Source organism: Vulpes vulpes, chromosome 10 (genome assembly GCF_048418805.1).
Source record: "Vulpes vulpes isolate BD-2025 chromosome 10, VulVul3, whole genome shotgun sequence".
NCBI classification, from domain to species: Eukaryota; Metazoa; Chordata; class Mammalia; order Carnivora; family Canidae; genus Vulpes; species Vulpes vulpes.
This window is the reverse complement of record NC_132789.1, coordinates 24965246-24981685: the sequence shown is the minus strand read 5'-3', so window position 1 is coordinate 24981685 and position 16440 is coordinate 24965246. Positions and strand designations below refer to the sequence as shown.

The following is a 16440-nucleotide window of genomic DNA, read 5'->3' as shown; positions in this document are numbered from 1 at the left end:
TTCTTCAGATTCTTTCTCCTTTTCCCTCTGCCTCTCCCCACTTTTGTGCATGCTCTCTCTCTCAAATAAAATCTTTCAAAAAAAAAAAAAAAAAAAAAAAACATCTCATCTGTGAGCATCTCTCACAACAAAGCAGAAAGCAAATGGACACCAGGCCCAATGCTCCCTACCAGCAGCAAATGTTCTAGAGAATGGCAACCAAGAAAATCACCAGGCAGGCGAACAGAAGAAAAACTATTTAAAAGGACACTCTGTGTAAAATAAAAATTGGAAATTAAAACTAATCTTAAATCAGAAGACATACTTTATACAAAATTCACTTGTCAGTTTATGTAAAGGATTCTCAAGATGAAGTCACAGCACCAGCTCAATAAATCTCAAATGTTTGTAATTACAAACACGCTTAGACTTCAGATGGTGTTTTCAGAATTTGCATGATTAAACCTGACTCCAAGATTGAGGCTTGGAGTCTATAACTTCGAAGATGTCTGCCCTACATCAGGGAGGGCCTCACGAAGCCATTAGTGTAACCAGTCAGCAAAATTAATTACAAGGCTTATTATAGATCAGAGGGAGTTAATTTCTAAAAGGAATTCTTTCAAATGAAATCAGTGTTAAGTGAATTTAACGAGTCTACCTTTCTAGATCTACAGAGTTGAAGAATTCCATATTTTCCCTAGAGTTTTAAACTATAACAGAAACAATAAGGTAAACAGCAAGTTTCACTCCTGTAAAATCTCCAATAATGCAAATTTCAAGCATTAGGAATTGCAGGCAGAGGCTTAACCAGCTTGCAAGGCTTCAACCTTAACAGCTGCTGGCCGAGGTCTCTCAGAGGATCAAGCCCTGGTGTCATTCAAGAGCACCGCCCTGGGAGGGCATCCTCAAGGCTGGTCCTTGCTTACACCCAGGCGGCCACTTACACGGACTCTCCTGATCTGTCGCAGCTTGCTCAAAGGGTAAAGAGAAGTTGGTGGGGTCAGGCACTGAGCACAGCTGCCACCACGGGCCCCAGGAGGAGGCCCTTGTGGACAAAGCAGTTATTCTGGCAGGACTCCAGGGGCACGAGGGCCCCAAGCAGATTCTGGGAAAGGAAGGTGGGTTTAAACAGGTACCTGCTGCTCCCTCTTCCACCCCTCCACCCCCCGCCCCTTATTTCCAGAAAGCTCTGGATTATATGGTCTTTCGTTTTCGCAGAGCTTAATCAGACGCATGTGTCTCTCGCCCTCTCTCCAAGATGCCCCGCACTTGACGCGAGTCCGGAGAGCACAGGCTGGCGGGGCCGGGACAGGGGTTTCCCCTAGGCTCCCCGGCCGCCCCGCGCTAGGGAGTGACATCAGAGGCTCGCGTGGAATGGTCATGCAGTAAGCCCGGCTCCGGTGGGCGTGCGCAGGAGCCTGGCCTCTGGGCGGGAGCCGGGCAGCACTAACCCTTCTTAAATTTATTCAGGCAGCCGGAGCTGCAGAAGGAGCGCACGGAGGCCGACTCCCAGCAGCCGCGTCCCTTCATCCCCGCGGCGGGACGGCCTCGGAGCCGCCGCGCGCTACATGGCGCCGGGCGCAGGGGCTCCCGCGGTCGCGTGCGCAGCTCGGCGGGCCTCCCGGCGGAGGCGGCGCGGGCTGGCGGTGCGGGCGGCGCGTTACCACAATGCACCACTGCTGCCCGCCCGCCCGGTGCTGGGGCCTTAACCCCGTCGGCGCCGCGGAAGCCCAGCGGAGCGCGAGCTGCGGCCGCCCCCCCCCCGCCTTCTCCCAGGAGCGCTCCCCTCGCCCGCACGCCGCTTGCTCGCCCCTGCGACCCCCCCTGGGGCACCAAGGTCGGACGGATGTCGGGTGTGCTCCTCAGCCAAACGTCACATTTTAATGAGAAAATGCGAGCGAAAGTGTCACCTCCTGCAGTAGCAGGATTGGCGTCGTTTTATTTCAAAGGTAAAGAAAGATGCCCTTGAGAGCTACGGGCCATGTGGGAAATGGGGATGGCCCAGGGCCTGGCGGTGATTCCAGGAAATCGGGGTCACCTCTGAGACCTGGTCACCCTCTGATTCCCTTGTGGCACCTGGTGTGCCTGGTGCACCTGTGTCTGCCCACCTGCAGACACCTGTCCACCCTTCCGGAGGAAGGCAACAGGCCGGGCCTCGGGGAGTTCAGCTATCGCTGCTGCCACAGGGCTGCAGGCACCTGGGGATAAATGTCTGTCTCTGCTCAGACCTCCTGAACACAGTTCACCTGTCCAGCTGCCTGCAGGAGTGCTCCATGGAATGTGCATAATGGGCATCACAAACCCAGATGTCCAAATCAAAGAGCCCAATGGCCTCCTAGACCTGTATCCTTGCCCTTCCGCCAGTCCTTACCCCCTCAGCTGGGGTGGTGCCAATCAATATTCCAGTTGCTCAGGACAGAAACCCAGAAGTCATCCCTGACTCCTATGTCTCTTAGACCCACCTCCTATTGGTCAGCACACCCCAACAAGTTCTACTCTTAGAATACAGCCAGGATCCCCTCCCTTCTCACCACCCCCACTGGTGCCATCCTGGCCAGACACACCATCATTTTCCTTGTGGACTCTTCTAGAGAGAGCCTCCCAGCAGGTCTCCCACTTTCACCCTGGCCCCCACAGCCTACACTCAATGTAACAGCCTAGAGATCCTGTTCCAGGTATCTCAGACTCTCACACTTCCACTCAGTGAAGTGGTCTCAGTGACCTCTAAGTCCCCACAAGCATACCCATCTTCTTACCCTCCCTCCCTCACTCCAGCCACACTGACAACTTGGCTTGAACACACAGTCACTGGAAGGCAGTCCAAACCCAGGCTGGCCCTCCTTGTTGGTGCCCCCCACCCCCCACCTTGCCTTATTCTGCTGGGTTTAGGTCTTGTTTTCCCCACTGGTCTACAAACTCTGGGCCCTGGGACTGGGCTTTAGCCCATGCTCCATCCCAACACCGCCTCTTCACAGGAGAGGAGTCAAGGAAATGTATCAAGTGTAATCTATTGAGATGGAATCAAGTTTTGCCAATTTAAAGGTTTTCAAATATACAATGAAGCTCCTGGTTACAGCATAATAAACTCAGGGAAGGTGGTGCTGTGCCAATTATTTCCTCTAGGCCTTTGAAGCAACTGAGTATTTCTTCTATCTAGAGAATTGATCTAGAGCAATTGTGTTAGATTTGCTGGCCCAGGGGATATAAGGCATCTAGCCACTCTGGGCCTTGATTTTTTGGCTACAAAATGAAGAGCATAATAATGCAAACGGTTACCAGTGATGGAGTGCTGACTGAATGCTGAGTGCTGGGCTTCAAACTTTACCTACATTTCTTGCAGTGCCTCATTTAATCCCCACTCAATAGCCTCTTGTAGGTTCCACCAACATCCTCTTTTACAGATGAACAGACTAAGGCTCTGAGGTAAAGTGACTTGCCTAGGGTCACCAGGCTTGGACCCAGCCTCTTCTGGCTGATCTTGGAGGCACACTCTCAACCACTTTCTGTGGGGTTCCTTAAGCAGAATGCTGCTCCCCAGGCTCCCAGATGTCTCATCAGGAAACGTGTGGTGAGCCTGGAACAGTGCTTTGGGTAATGTTTATAAACACACAGGGAATTTTTAAAGGATCTGCGTGTGGAAGAATAATCCAACCCAGGGTATTTAACCAGATACTGTATCACGGACTCTGCAAACTGGAAGAATCTTTCGAATGTGGAGCTGTGCCCTCCATCTAGAGCTGAGGAAGGGAGGGCAGAGGGGCTGAGTACCTCATATCCTCACCATGAGCGGATGCTGGACTCCCCACCCCCCTCCCTCAGAGCTGCACCTGGCTGACAGCTGAATAGTGGAGGAGATAGGGAACAAAACGCACCCAGGGAGGAAAGCAAAACAGTAAAGAGAAAGAGGAAAGAAAATCATGCAGTCCTACTAAGGCAAATACATACAAATTTTCTTTCTACATAATTGTTTTATGCTATTAGCCACATCAAACAATTATCAGACTCTACTCATGGGAAATACTTTAAAAATCTGCCACCTTGCTTCACGGGCAGCCAGAAGAGTGCCGATTTGTCCATAAAGGAGAAGATATATTAGCCAAGATGTCTTAGCAGCAAGAAAGCCAAGGGATAGAGTATAAGATGACCAGTGGGTAATTCCAACAGCTCTGCTGGCTACCCTGAGGCCTGTCCAAGTTTCCTTCCTGTCCTTGTGTGTGAGGGTGAGGCCGAACCCCAACCAGCTCCTGTCCCTCCATCCGCATTCATTCATGGAGGGCAGCTCCTGAACAGCTCTAGGTGGACGGCCACGCCACCAACACCCTTAACATGACATCTGAAAGTCAAATGCACTAACTCTGTGACCTACCTGAGATCCACTCACTCCAAATACCCTGCAGTGACAAGCCTGGAGGCAACTGCCACCCTCCTTCTAGGCTGTATCTGACCCTACATCGAGGCCAGTTGATGTGGTCACCAGAGTTTTTGGCTTCCTCTTGTGTCTATGGTGACATATTCCATGTCACATCCCCCCTGGGCTGCTGCGGTTGCTGCAACAGCCTCCCTGGAGGCTGCCCTCCACCCCCCAACTTCTACTTGCTACCAGAACATTGTTATGCAGGCACTGTTTCCAGTATGTCTCCTTTGTTCAGTGGTACACATATCCACTCAACTAAAATTCACACATGCATGCATGTGTGGGGTAGGTGGGTATATTTGTTGCTCATCCCAGTACTGAAGGCAACAGAGAAACAGGTCCCTGGAAATTAGTATGAGGCCACAGGAGGGGTGAGGGAGCATGTAGAAGCTAAGAACCACAAACACACATCCACATCCTCCAGCCCAGAATGGCGAATCCCCTGGGATTCATCACAAGCAAAAAATGGGAAAGGAACACAAAGCTCTGTATCCAATGCCATTTGTTGCAAAAACCTAGAAGCAACCCAAGACCCTAAGAGCAGGCAAATGTTTATTTCTTGAACTTCATGGAATATCATGGAGCCATTCAAACTTATGTATGGGATGACTCTGCAGAAATAAAAAAAACTGTGCTTAAAAAAAATGCTGAGGAAAAAAGGCAAATCATGCAATATATTTATAATTGTGTGAAAACTATCTATCCCCAGAAATGTTAAAATACGAGGATTACAGGCGAATTTCTTCCAGTCTGGGCTCCCAGAATGCCCTGGGTTTCTTTCTTTCCCGGGACCTTCCTTGTCCTAAGGTGGGGGTTCCTATTTACTTGATATTTCCCACACCAGACTGCAAATTGCTTGAAGGCAGAGATTGTCGCTTTTCTTACTGTTCCCAGCCTCTCAGGTGGCCTAGCATGTGGTAGGCACACATTGAATGAATGAGCATAGGACTAAACATATAAATTAATTCATTGATAAACCAATCAATGAAAGCCACTTTATCAAGAGCCCTACTTGGCCAAGCCTACACATCCACACCCCCTTCTTACCTTCCCAAGCTTTCCATCAACAACCTTCTCTTCCCACCCCATGGCCCCTTGTATATGGCATTTTTTGTGCACACCACCATGCAGCCCCTTCCCCTCAGCACCTTTGCCCTTGCCCAGACCTCGACTGGACAGACTGGAGGGGCCTACAGGGGCAAGATCCAGTGGTGGCTTCCTGACCTGAGTTGGCCACGGCCTTCCATTGCTGTGGAACTAAGAAATATTTGATTGCCCCTCTGGGCCTCTGGTTTATCACTAATGGCTCAGGACCACAGGAGAGAGGCACTGACCTCTATATTGTCTAGGGAATCAAGCACTCCAAGGGTCTGTGTAGCATACAAGTTTCTTATGGAGATATCTTAAGAATGAAGCTCTTTAAAACAGCAATGTTCTAAGAATAGCTACACAGAGATGCTGACTGGTATCATCATTAATAAATGAGTCTGCACCAAAGCCAAAGAACTAATTTGAGAGCAATATATAATAATGTGTTGCTAAGCAATTAAACTTCCGAGGGGGAAAAATTTTCAATTAATTGTTGATTATTTTAGATCAGAAAGATGGAGTAGGAGAGAGCACACTATTCAAACCAGTTTGAAAAACAGGAAACACGCGACAGATTTTACTAGGAATGGTGCCTGCATGTGCCTTCTGCTGCTAGTAGCAGCCCTAGAGGTCACCTCTCTGGTAGCTGAGCCTGGTGGGCTTTGTTCTAGAGTGACCCAGGGGCTGCCCTGTATCCCTGCACATATGTTTGGAAGGAGTGGCCTGCCTGAGGGCCAGGTTGCTGGAGGACCCCATGAGAACTGGGGTCACATCCCATCAGGCAGCTCTGAGGATGCTGGCACTTTTTAGTCCTTTCTGCTCCCAGAAGTGGCTGGCCCAGGTGGCCCATTCAATTGCTTACACCAGTTATCGACCAAAAGGCCTTTTGCTTGCTGAGGTCTAAATATCACTTTGGCCAACAAATCCCTCAAGATGATCAAAGAGCTGGGGTTCCCAGGGGATTATTATCCATTTGTCTGGTCTTCAATTATTCCTTTTTTTTTTTTTTTTTTAATTTATGTTAAAGAGAGCGATAACAGAAATCATTAAAAATACAAATCTACTGCAGAATGCTCCTCCTCCTTGCTTGGTTATTTAAAAAGTACAAATTAAAGCAGTCTTGATGTAGGTATCCTTTTAAGTATATTAAAATGGCCCAAAAGGTATTTAATTATTAACACTAAATGCAAGTGAGATGACAGTGAAGCTGGTATGCTCATTCATTGTTGGTGGCACGGAACATCGGTATGTTCATTCCAGAAAGAGATATTATAACTCATGGAGGCACTGTGATGATGTTGCTTCCCTTAACTCAGTAATCTGACTCCTGGGAATATTCCTTTTGGAAATAATTCAAGAGAAGCAGAGAGCTTTCAGTACAAAGACATTCATTGCGTCATTATCTGTAATAGCATAAATGAGAAACTCAAATTCACAAAAATCAGAGGATAATTCAGAACATTAGAGTACATCAACTTGGTGGAATACTACACAGCCATTAAAATGATCATTATAAAGACAGAGACACTGTTAGTTATAATGTGGGGTGAAAAAGGCAGAGCATGATGGCCATGTGTAATATCATGCAAAGATATGAGATATAGGTGTATGTGCAGGCTGCAGAAGAGAAGGTAACATGCAAAATCAAAAACAGTTTTGTGAGGGTGTGAGATTCCTAGGGAGTTACCTATATTCCAAATGCTCTTTATCTTACTTTTTCCACAATCTTTCTCCACAACAACAAAAATTGAGCAAGCTACATTCAATCAAATGAATTATCTGAAACCCTTTCCCAAGGGGCCAAAGGAAGTACAGAGGAGTCAGCTGGGAGTAGGTGCCCTGCTCAGGGAGCATGGGGTAAGATTACGGCAACAGGATGGCAAGGGAACAGAATGGGACCAATGAATGGGAAGTCACAGCAGCGGAGCCAAATCAGGTCTCAACATCACTCAGGCTGCCCTGCGTTTAGGGGTCAGATGTGTGGGTCTGAGCACAGAGCTGCAACCTGCTCGCTGGGTGATGTGAAATAAGTCCAGGAGCCTCTCTGAGCCTTGTTTCCCTGATTCTCAGCCAGACAGAGTGCTGGCTCCTTATTATGGGCTGACCTGTGTCCCTCCCTGCCACCCACCTCAATTCCTATGTGGAAGTTCAAACCTGCAGTACCTGAGGATGTGACTATATTTGGAGATACAGCCTTTGAAGAGTTGCCTGAGGTAAGATGAGGTCATATAGATGGGCCCCCATTCAATAGGCCTGGTGTCTTTATAAGAAAGAGATCAGGACATAGACACATACAGAGCAGAGGACAACCATGCGAGGAGACAGTGAAAAGGCAACCACCTACAAGCTAAGGAGAGAGGCCTCAGAAGAATCAAAACTTGCTGACACCTTGATCTCAGAACTGTGATAAAATACATTTCTGTTGCGTAAGCCACCCAGTCTATGGTATTTGATGGCAGCCTGAGCAAACAAATATACCTCCCTTTGAAGAGCCCTGAGGACAACCTCACCAACACAAGGCAGGCACTCAAAAGACACGTAGGAAACATAACCAAGGTCTGAGGCAGGGTCTTGGGAGTCCTGAAAACCACTGCCTCAGACAAAGGCCTGTGCTGGAAAATTGGGTCCCAATGTCTATCAATGAATTCATTCTATTGTGACATTCAGAACGACTATGATGTCCTGCAAAACACCTTCTCCCGTGATCCCCATCGCAGCTGGAATGGGGCTGGGCAGGACAGACAGCACTGTACAAAATGAAAGTTTAGTCAACTTAAGGTGTTCTGTTCAAAGTCAAAGAGCACCTGGGTGGCTCAGTGGTGGAGCATCTGCCTTTGGCTCAGACTGTGATCCCGGGGTCCTGGGATCAAGTCCCGAATCAGGCTCCACGCAGGGAGCCTGCTTCTCCCTCTGCCTATGTCTCTCCTCTCTCTCTGTGTCTCTCATGAATAAATAAATCTTTAAAAAAAATAGTCAAAGAGCAAGTACAAACCAAGAAGGGTCACTGATGCAACATCTTAAACTTCTAAGCTCCACTTCTCCCCACTACTAAAAAATAAGGCTCTAATTGATTGATGCTACAACACGAAGGTTTAGAAACTCCACAGCCCCCATAAATCTAGTTAGAAGATAAGCAACACAGAAAATACTTGAAAAATAAATAACTGACAAAGGAGAAATAACCATAACTCAGAATGAGCTCCTACAAATCAATATTTTTATACAAATATCTAAACAGTATATTTACACAATATTACACAGTAATATTTACACAAATATCTAAACAGTAAAATGGCAATAAATATGAACATACAAGTCACAAAATGTGCATGATTGGTCAATAGAGATAAAAGTATACCCAATCTCTATTGGTAATAAGGAAAATGCAAAACAGAGCAAAGAAATGCTTTATCATTCACACATCAGAGCAACAAAGCATAAAAAGAATGATGGGGTAGCCTCTGTTGATAATCCGTACCATTGGGAGATATAAATTTATGCCCTCTTTTTGGCTTAAAATTTGATAGTGTCTGTTGGTATCCATCATGGGTATCCTCTTGTAGTTTAGCAATTCTACTTCTAGGAATTTATACACACATGCATTAATTTGTACACACAAGAAGGTCCACTAAGCACTCCGGGAAATAGTAGTAAAACATAAAGAACCTAACTGTCCATCAAGAGGGAAATGATTAAATAAATTATGATATACTTCAGAATTCTATACAGTTATTTTAAAAATGAGATAGGTCTATTTGTGTTGACATGTAAAGATCTCCAAAATAGGGCAGCCCAGGTGGCTCAGCGGTTTAGCATCGCCTTCGGCCCAGGACGTGATCCTGGAGACCCGGGATTGAGTCCCACGTCAGGCTCCCTCCATGGAGCCTGCTTCTCCCTCTGCCTGTGTCTCTGCCTCTCTCTCTCTCTATCTCTGTGTCTCTCATGAACAAATAAATAAATCATCTTAACAACAACAACAAAAAAGATCTCCAAAATATATTGGTAAGGGAAAAAGCAAGCTGCTTATCAACATCCACAATATGATCTCATTTACATATATATAAGTACATGTGTGGGTGTGTGTGTGTACTTACATGGCTTTGTAAAAGCATGAGAAAAGATCTGGAAAAGCACCCTGCTAACCAATGGGTGTGTACATTTCTTGGGAGGGAGGTAATGAAAGATGACTAAATTTTATGTTATATATTTTAGAGTCATTTAAATATTTTACAATCTTGTATTTCCTAACAAATGTCATCTCTCAACAAATTACAATTGGTGAGTGTGCCAGAATCAACTCCGGCTCATGTTGAAACCTGTGAAACCCTACAAAAGACTCTCTAATGGTAGAAGGTCAGGCATGAAGGGAGGTACATAATGAGTGAGTTTGGGGGCAGGAGGGCCCAGAAGTCACATCAGAGAAGCCACCACATCAGTGCACACAGACCAACCTGGCAGGCAGCAATCAGAGAGGGGCTGGATCATTTGACGCACCCGTGGCACAATCCCCATGAGGCGGAGGAGCAGAGCCGCCCATGGTGACGGGCCCTGCAAAGAATGGACATAGCTGCAACCAGGTATGGGAGGCAAAAAAGCACCTGTCACTCGGCCAGGCTGGAGGCCTCACCCCACCCTCAGCCACAAGGCTGCTGGCAGATACTCACAGGCAGGACACCAGTGACCTTGAGAGTAGCAGCTGTGGCTCATGGATGAGGCTCAGGAGAGGCCACCATGTGGTTGGCCAGGCATCCACCTATGCTCACCTCACCAGGACTGCTCCAGGTTGCATGGTCCAGAGAGGTGTCAGGAGAAGTGTCAGAAAAGGAGAGGATGTTGTAGGCAAGTGTAGACTGAAGATGCAGGGATGAAGTGACAGATGCTATTCAAAAGAGCCATCCCTAAATGCAGCAGCCCCATCTGATGCCCTCTCTAGTGCCCTTAGTGTGGCAGGCATGAGTCACACCGGAGGCCTCTTTTTGAAATCCCATGCTTCCTGGTCGTGTAACCACACACTGGTTGCCCTCCAACCTCCTCTCTCCCCCCTCCTAGGCAAGAGTCAGTCCTCATTCCCATGTCCTTCTCACCCCTTGCTGGGTGGGGCCCAGGTAATGGTGCCCATGCCCATGGCTCACTGTCCTGTCTCCCTCTTCATGTTTCCCCATACGTACCATTGCTATGGTCTTCCCCTTCAAGCTCCAGATTTCCAAGGCCAACTAGATATCCCCCACACTCAACCTGTCCCCAACTGAGCCCAGCATCTCTCCTCTGCTCCTTCATGACAACCTTTCCCCCTCCAGACAATTCTTTCTGGCCACAGGCACTAGGCTGAGGACCTGAGGGTGGGCTCCTATGGCTTCTCCCTCACCTTGAGGCCCCTACACGCAATGTGGCCCCAAGTCCTAAGGATGTTAACTTCAAAATGTTTTGCAAATCCATACCCTATTCTGCACCTGGGAGGAATAAGCCATGCCCCAGCTCACTTCCAAGGTCTCAGCTTCAACATTTATCCCTTCTGATCCATCCTTCAAGCTGCCATAGGGACAATTTACTGAAAATACAACATCTGCTGTCACTTCCCCTCCATGGCTCCCTGATACCCACAGCAGCAAGTTCAAATTCAAACTCCTTAGAAAAGCACAGCCCACAAGGAGCTTAAGCCTAGTGGGCCTCAGAAATTCCTCACTTCTTACTCCTTGGCTTCACCCCTGCTCTTCCCTCCCTTGCCTTTGCTCACCTGGCTGAGATGCCTGGTCTTTCCTTCCCTTGACTGGCTGCTGTCATCTCTGGAAATTGGGTGTGGGCCCCTCCCTAAGGGAGCTTTACTTGACAGCTGCCACTGCACAGAGGGGGGATGGAAGGACCCTTCCTTTTTTTTTTTTTTTTAATTTTTATTTACTTATGATAGTCACAGAGAGAGAGAGAGGCAGAGACACAGGCAGAGGGAGAAGCAGGCTTCATGCACTGGGAGCCCGATGTGGGATTCGATCCCAGGTCTCCAGGATCGCACCCTGGGCCAAAGGCAGGTGCCAAACCGCTGCGCCACCCAGGGATCCCGGAAGGACCCTTCCTCAGGGTGCTCATCAAACCTTCACTCATCACTTGCTGCACTCATCACGCTGATTCATAAGGATCTTGACTGTCCCCCTGCAAATACAAGGTCAGTACCTTGAGGGCCAGGGAGGAGGTGTACTCACTGTATTAGTTTCCTAGGGCCATCACAAACCAGATGGCTTCAAACAACAGAAATTTAATGTCTCACAATTCTGGAGACTAGAAGTCTACCATCAAGGTGCTGATAGAGCCATGCTCCCTCTGAAGTTTATAGAGAAGGATCTTTCCTTGCCTCTTCTAGTTTCTGGTGGTCGCAGAAATTTGTTGGCTTACAGTAGCATAAGTGTCATCTCTGCTTCCGTCTTCATATGACCATCCCCTTTGTGTCTGAGTCCAAATTTCCCTCATATTAGGAGACCAGTTGTATTGGATTATGTACCACTCATGACATCATCTTAATTTGATGCATCTGCAAAGACCCTAGTTCCAGTCACATTCACAGGTACTGAGGGGCTAGGTATTTAATATATCTTTTGGGGGGTACACAATACAACCCATAACCCTCACTTGGGCATCACTATTGCCCAGAATCATTAATGGGCGACTGAGCCAGTGTGCTCTGGGTCTGTGCAGGGGAGGAACAGTCAGAGAAGGAAGGCATCTTGAAGAAGATAGCTCTGAAGCTAGGCCTGGAGGAGGTGGGAGAGGGAAGGGACATGTCCAGGTGGAAGGAGGAACACAGCATGGGGGAGGAGGGAGAGTCAGGCTGCACAAGAAGCCATGGCTCTGTGCTTTGTGCTGCAGGGAGCTGAGCCAGCCTGCAGAAAGGCTTTTCAGGCTGTATTGCGGCATCTGCCCTGGTACCCTGGAGGCAGTAGGGGGCCAGGGCAGGAGGGAGCAAGGGAAGGTTCAACAGGAAAGCAGTGACAAGAGCAGACCAGTGTTCCTGAAACATAACTCTGCCTGAGGCATAGAGGGGCATGTCTAAAAGGACCCTCCCGACGCAGGGAGTCACCAATAATGAGGGCAGTGGTGGCAGGACAAGGAGAGAATCCAGAGAAAGTGTGACAGAATGGACAGGGCATGACCTCAGGCAGCAAGGAGAGGAAGGAGTTGAAGCTTGCAGGAGCTGGGGTTCATGAGGTCAGTGACTGAAGGAGAGCAACATGCTGGCAGGAGTGGCAATGGGTTTAGCGTCATGAAATGCCATGCAATTTAAGAAGCAAGCTCATGGGTGTGCTCATCAAGTAACTGCTGAGGTGGGGCAGCTGAAGAGTGTGCAAAGCAGCTGTAAGAGTCCACATTCTTCATAAATAATTCAGGTTTATGGGCAACAAACATGTTTTTTTATATCAATGCCTAGTACCCAGGCTGTTAGCAGCAGGCATTTTGGAAGAAAGGTCTCAAGCCAAGGGAACTAGAAACTCAACTGAATCACCTTTAAATTACTGTATCGCCTCAGGAAATGGAAATCAATACAGTGTGCAAATGGCTACTATGTGCCAGTGGAGGCCAGATGGAGTTGGTTCCCAGGCGGGGGAGCCAGGGGCAATGGGATCTGTCCACCTCGGGGGCATCTCTGGGATCAGAGGAGGTCCCAGGACTTAGGATGCCCTTTCTGACAGACCTACCAGCAACACCCCAGAATTCTTGGAGAGGCACCACTAAGGCACAGCATTAGGAGAGACTCTTGCCTTGGGGAATGGAATAAAGACCCTTCTCTCCACTCCTCCCACCTTCAGGGGTGATTCATTCCCTCTGGGCCTTGGGCTCTTCATATCAGGGGAGGATGGCCTTACTGTTTTCCAAGGGCCCTTCTACCTTCCAGCCCTGCTGACCACTGTGGCTGCTGTCCCTGCTGCCCAATCACAAACATGCCTCATCCCCGGGCGAGGATGGGAAGACCCGACAAGCCTAAAAGGGAAGGTCTCAGACACTAACTGCTCCAAGTCGTGATTCTGTACAGCTGATCCTAACCCCTGCTTATTCTTTCTCGTCTAGCCACTCGGCAATGGGTGGCCATCAACTCAGCACGAGAAGGGAGCACTGGATTGTGAGCCTAGTGATCAAGGGGACTATGGGTGTGTCGCTTGGTCGCCCTTTTCATGCCATCAGCTCTTCTCTGAGGCTTTCTCCCCATGCCAGCCAGGCAGGTGCCACAGTCAGAACCTGGACACGTGTGATCTAATCTCATGCATATCATAGGGTATGGTAATGGTTCCATCTCACAGGGTTGTTATGAGGACTGAGTTATACAGGAAAGCCCAGTCAGTGTCAGCTGCTATTACCACAGGGTATTGGGGACATAAACAGGACACACATTGTTGGAGGAAAACCAGTGTCAGAGAGAGAGAACTTCAGGGGAGACAGCAAGCAGTAGCCTCCCACAAGAAAATGTCCCCTGCCACATAGCCTCTACTGGAAGAGGTTTCTTGCACAGAGACTCCCCTCATGGCCTTTGGCATGGAGGCTCCCTTCTTCCTGGAGGGAACACTCCCCTTGTCTTTTGCCAGAGCTTCACTGCTGGCCAGCCAAGGTCCCTGAATGACAGCAGACCCAAAGACAGCCCCCACCTCAGGAACACCACCTCCAGCAGGACCAGGCTACCCCAAAGCAAACTACTGAGTCCTTTCACAGCCATCATGATTTCAGTAAAAACATCAGTGTGTGGGGACTTTTGTCCCAATCTGTTCAGATTTTTCTAGTAACCAGTGGCAGTAGACTATGGCAAGACATATCAAGGATAACACTGAGTCCCTACAATCCTGTGCTAAGCTGACATACCACACAGCTGTTACTTTCTCTATCTTACAAATGATAAAACTGAGGCTCAGGCGGCACCTGGATGGCTCAGTGTCCAACTCTTGATTTCATCTCAGGTGATGATTCCAGGGTCATGAGATCAAACCCAACAAGCTCCGCACTCAACAGGGAGTCTGCGTCTCTTCCTCTGCCCCTCCCCCTGCTCTCTCTCTCAATAAATAAATAAATAAATAAATCTTATTTTTTAAAAAAAACCAACCCCGAGGCTGAGAGAGACTAAATCATGGCATATGGTTAATAAGAGGTGAAATGGGAATTTTAACTGGGGTCTCTTAATCTACAGAATGAGGCCTTTTCTTCACTCCTTTACACAACATAGGTATTATCACCATTCCTAATAGCACTCTAGCAGGAACCCAAGATGAATTATTTTCACCAAAATGAAACTTGTTCTATTGCCATATATTCATCACTATATCTTTATTTTCTGCCTTGGCCTTGAGAAATCCAGTCAGAAAGGTTCTGTTCATATTTTTCATGCATATTTTATAATTGTATATAGATGAAGGCTTGCATGGGATATAACCAAGTGTGTGACTTCTGAACAGCGACCGTGAACTGGATCTAGGACTATGTATCACCTAGACAACCCTCAAATGTTATCTTTCTCAGTTACAGAGGAGAACTTGAGCCCACCTTAATTATTGAGGAGGTTTTAAGTTGCTAAGATTGTTAATAAAAATAGGTAGCCTGATTGCATTACAGGTTTAGAGCATGCTAAAAAAATATATACCTCCACTTGATCTAGTTAAAGAAAACTTCAGGCCTATAAATGTATTTTCAAAACAAACAACAGGCAAAGCTCAAATACATTGTTTTTCCAAAGCAAAAGCAATGGCCTGCTGCTCAGCAAGCCTGCAGTTAATGTATTTTGGACTTCATAATTTTATGAACCAAGTCAGCAAGGATGTCAAAGTACAGTTATGAGTCAGCCATCCTTCCAGACAACTACTCTCTAAAGAGGTTTATTCATCTGGCCAAAATACAAAGTGTTTAAATGGTAGGTCAAAACTTACCTACTCAAAACAAAGATGCTTTGGGATGGAAAAAAAGTGGTCATGAATAATGTAAATCAAGTATATGTTAGATATGCAATTATTATGCTTTCCCCAATATGACCTTTCCTCTCTACAGAACACTGTAGAACAGAGATAAATGGTACCTGGTACCTAATGGTACCCAGGAATGCTACCACATTCTTGGCATACATTTCAATCAGCACTGCAGCATCATTGCAGCTCACACTGACCCTAAAACAAGCACATCATCTCACATATCTTTTCCACCTCTCTTTCAGTTAATCAACACCACTAGGTATCCAACGATCCAAGGACGCTGCCCACTAGAGTCATTTCTAATGCACATAACTTAGGTTAGACAGTCAGAACAAAACCCAGACCTGGATCCTCCAGAACAAGCCTATTCAGATTCAGAAGCTTCATGTACATCCACCTGGTTACAACAGGCATTTTACAAGGCTTGGAATCCAGACTTCTAAGGGGCCCTGGAGGATGATCCCTCCAACTCCACCCCCTTCCTTCCACCCCTTCACCTCCCCAACACACCCACCAAAAGTCCTTCGCCAAGGTAGTAGAGCCCCCCAACAGCCCACCCATCAGGTTCTAGGAGTCAAGAGGTCTATATGTCTGACCTTGCCAGGTGATGGAGATGGGAACCGAATGCTGGTGGGATCGAAGGCAGAGGTGACCCATCAAGTTTAAACACATCTCCCCCTTCAGTGGATGGCTCAAAGCAGGAGGGGGGCAGCTTTAAGGACCGAAGAAGCCCAAGGCTCCTGGCTGGGTAGTTGCCCAGCGTGACCCCAAACTGCTTACTCAGAGGTACAGGCCAGCTGGAGAAGGGCTTTTCCTGTGACAGGCACTACCGGAGTTTAAAATCCCCTTTGCGTGCTGGGAAAACACACACACACACACACACACACACACACACACACTAGCAGGAAGTGCCTGCCCAGTATGTACTCCAAAGATCTTCTGCCTCAGTCCAGCTCACTCACATCAGCCAGGTGCACTCAGGTGACCCTTGCCCTTGAAGCCCTGGTAATGGCAGCTCAGGTGTCTAAG

The 16440-nt window shown here is 47.7% G+C and overlaps 1 protein-coding gene across 7 annotated transcripts in view; it reads right to left on the bottom strand.

Annotated features, from left to right (window-relative positions):
• Window positions 1–16440, bottom strand: part of OSBP2 (oxysterol binding protein 2) — a 193526-nt gene that overhangs the window by 65431 nt on the left and 111655 nt on the right. The window contains exon 1 of one of the 7 annotated variants that reach the window (XM_072723167.1): window positions 16008–16286. The exons of 4 other annotated variants lie outside the window; for them this stretch is intronic. In XM_072723167.1, coding sequence (XP_072579268.1) covers window positions 16008–16083 — 76 coding nt within the window. In that variant the 5' untranslated portion in view covers window positions 16084–16286. Of the gene's footprint in view, window positions 1–1430; window positions 1626–16007; window positions 16287–16440 lie in introns of those variants that run through there. 2 more of the 7 variants (XM_072723164.1, XM_072723165.1) reach the window with 2 other exon arrangements.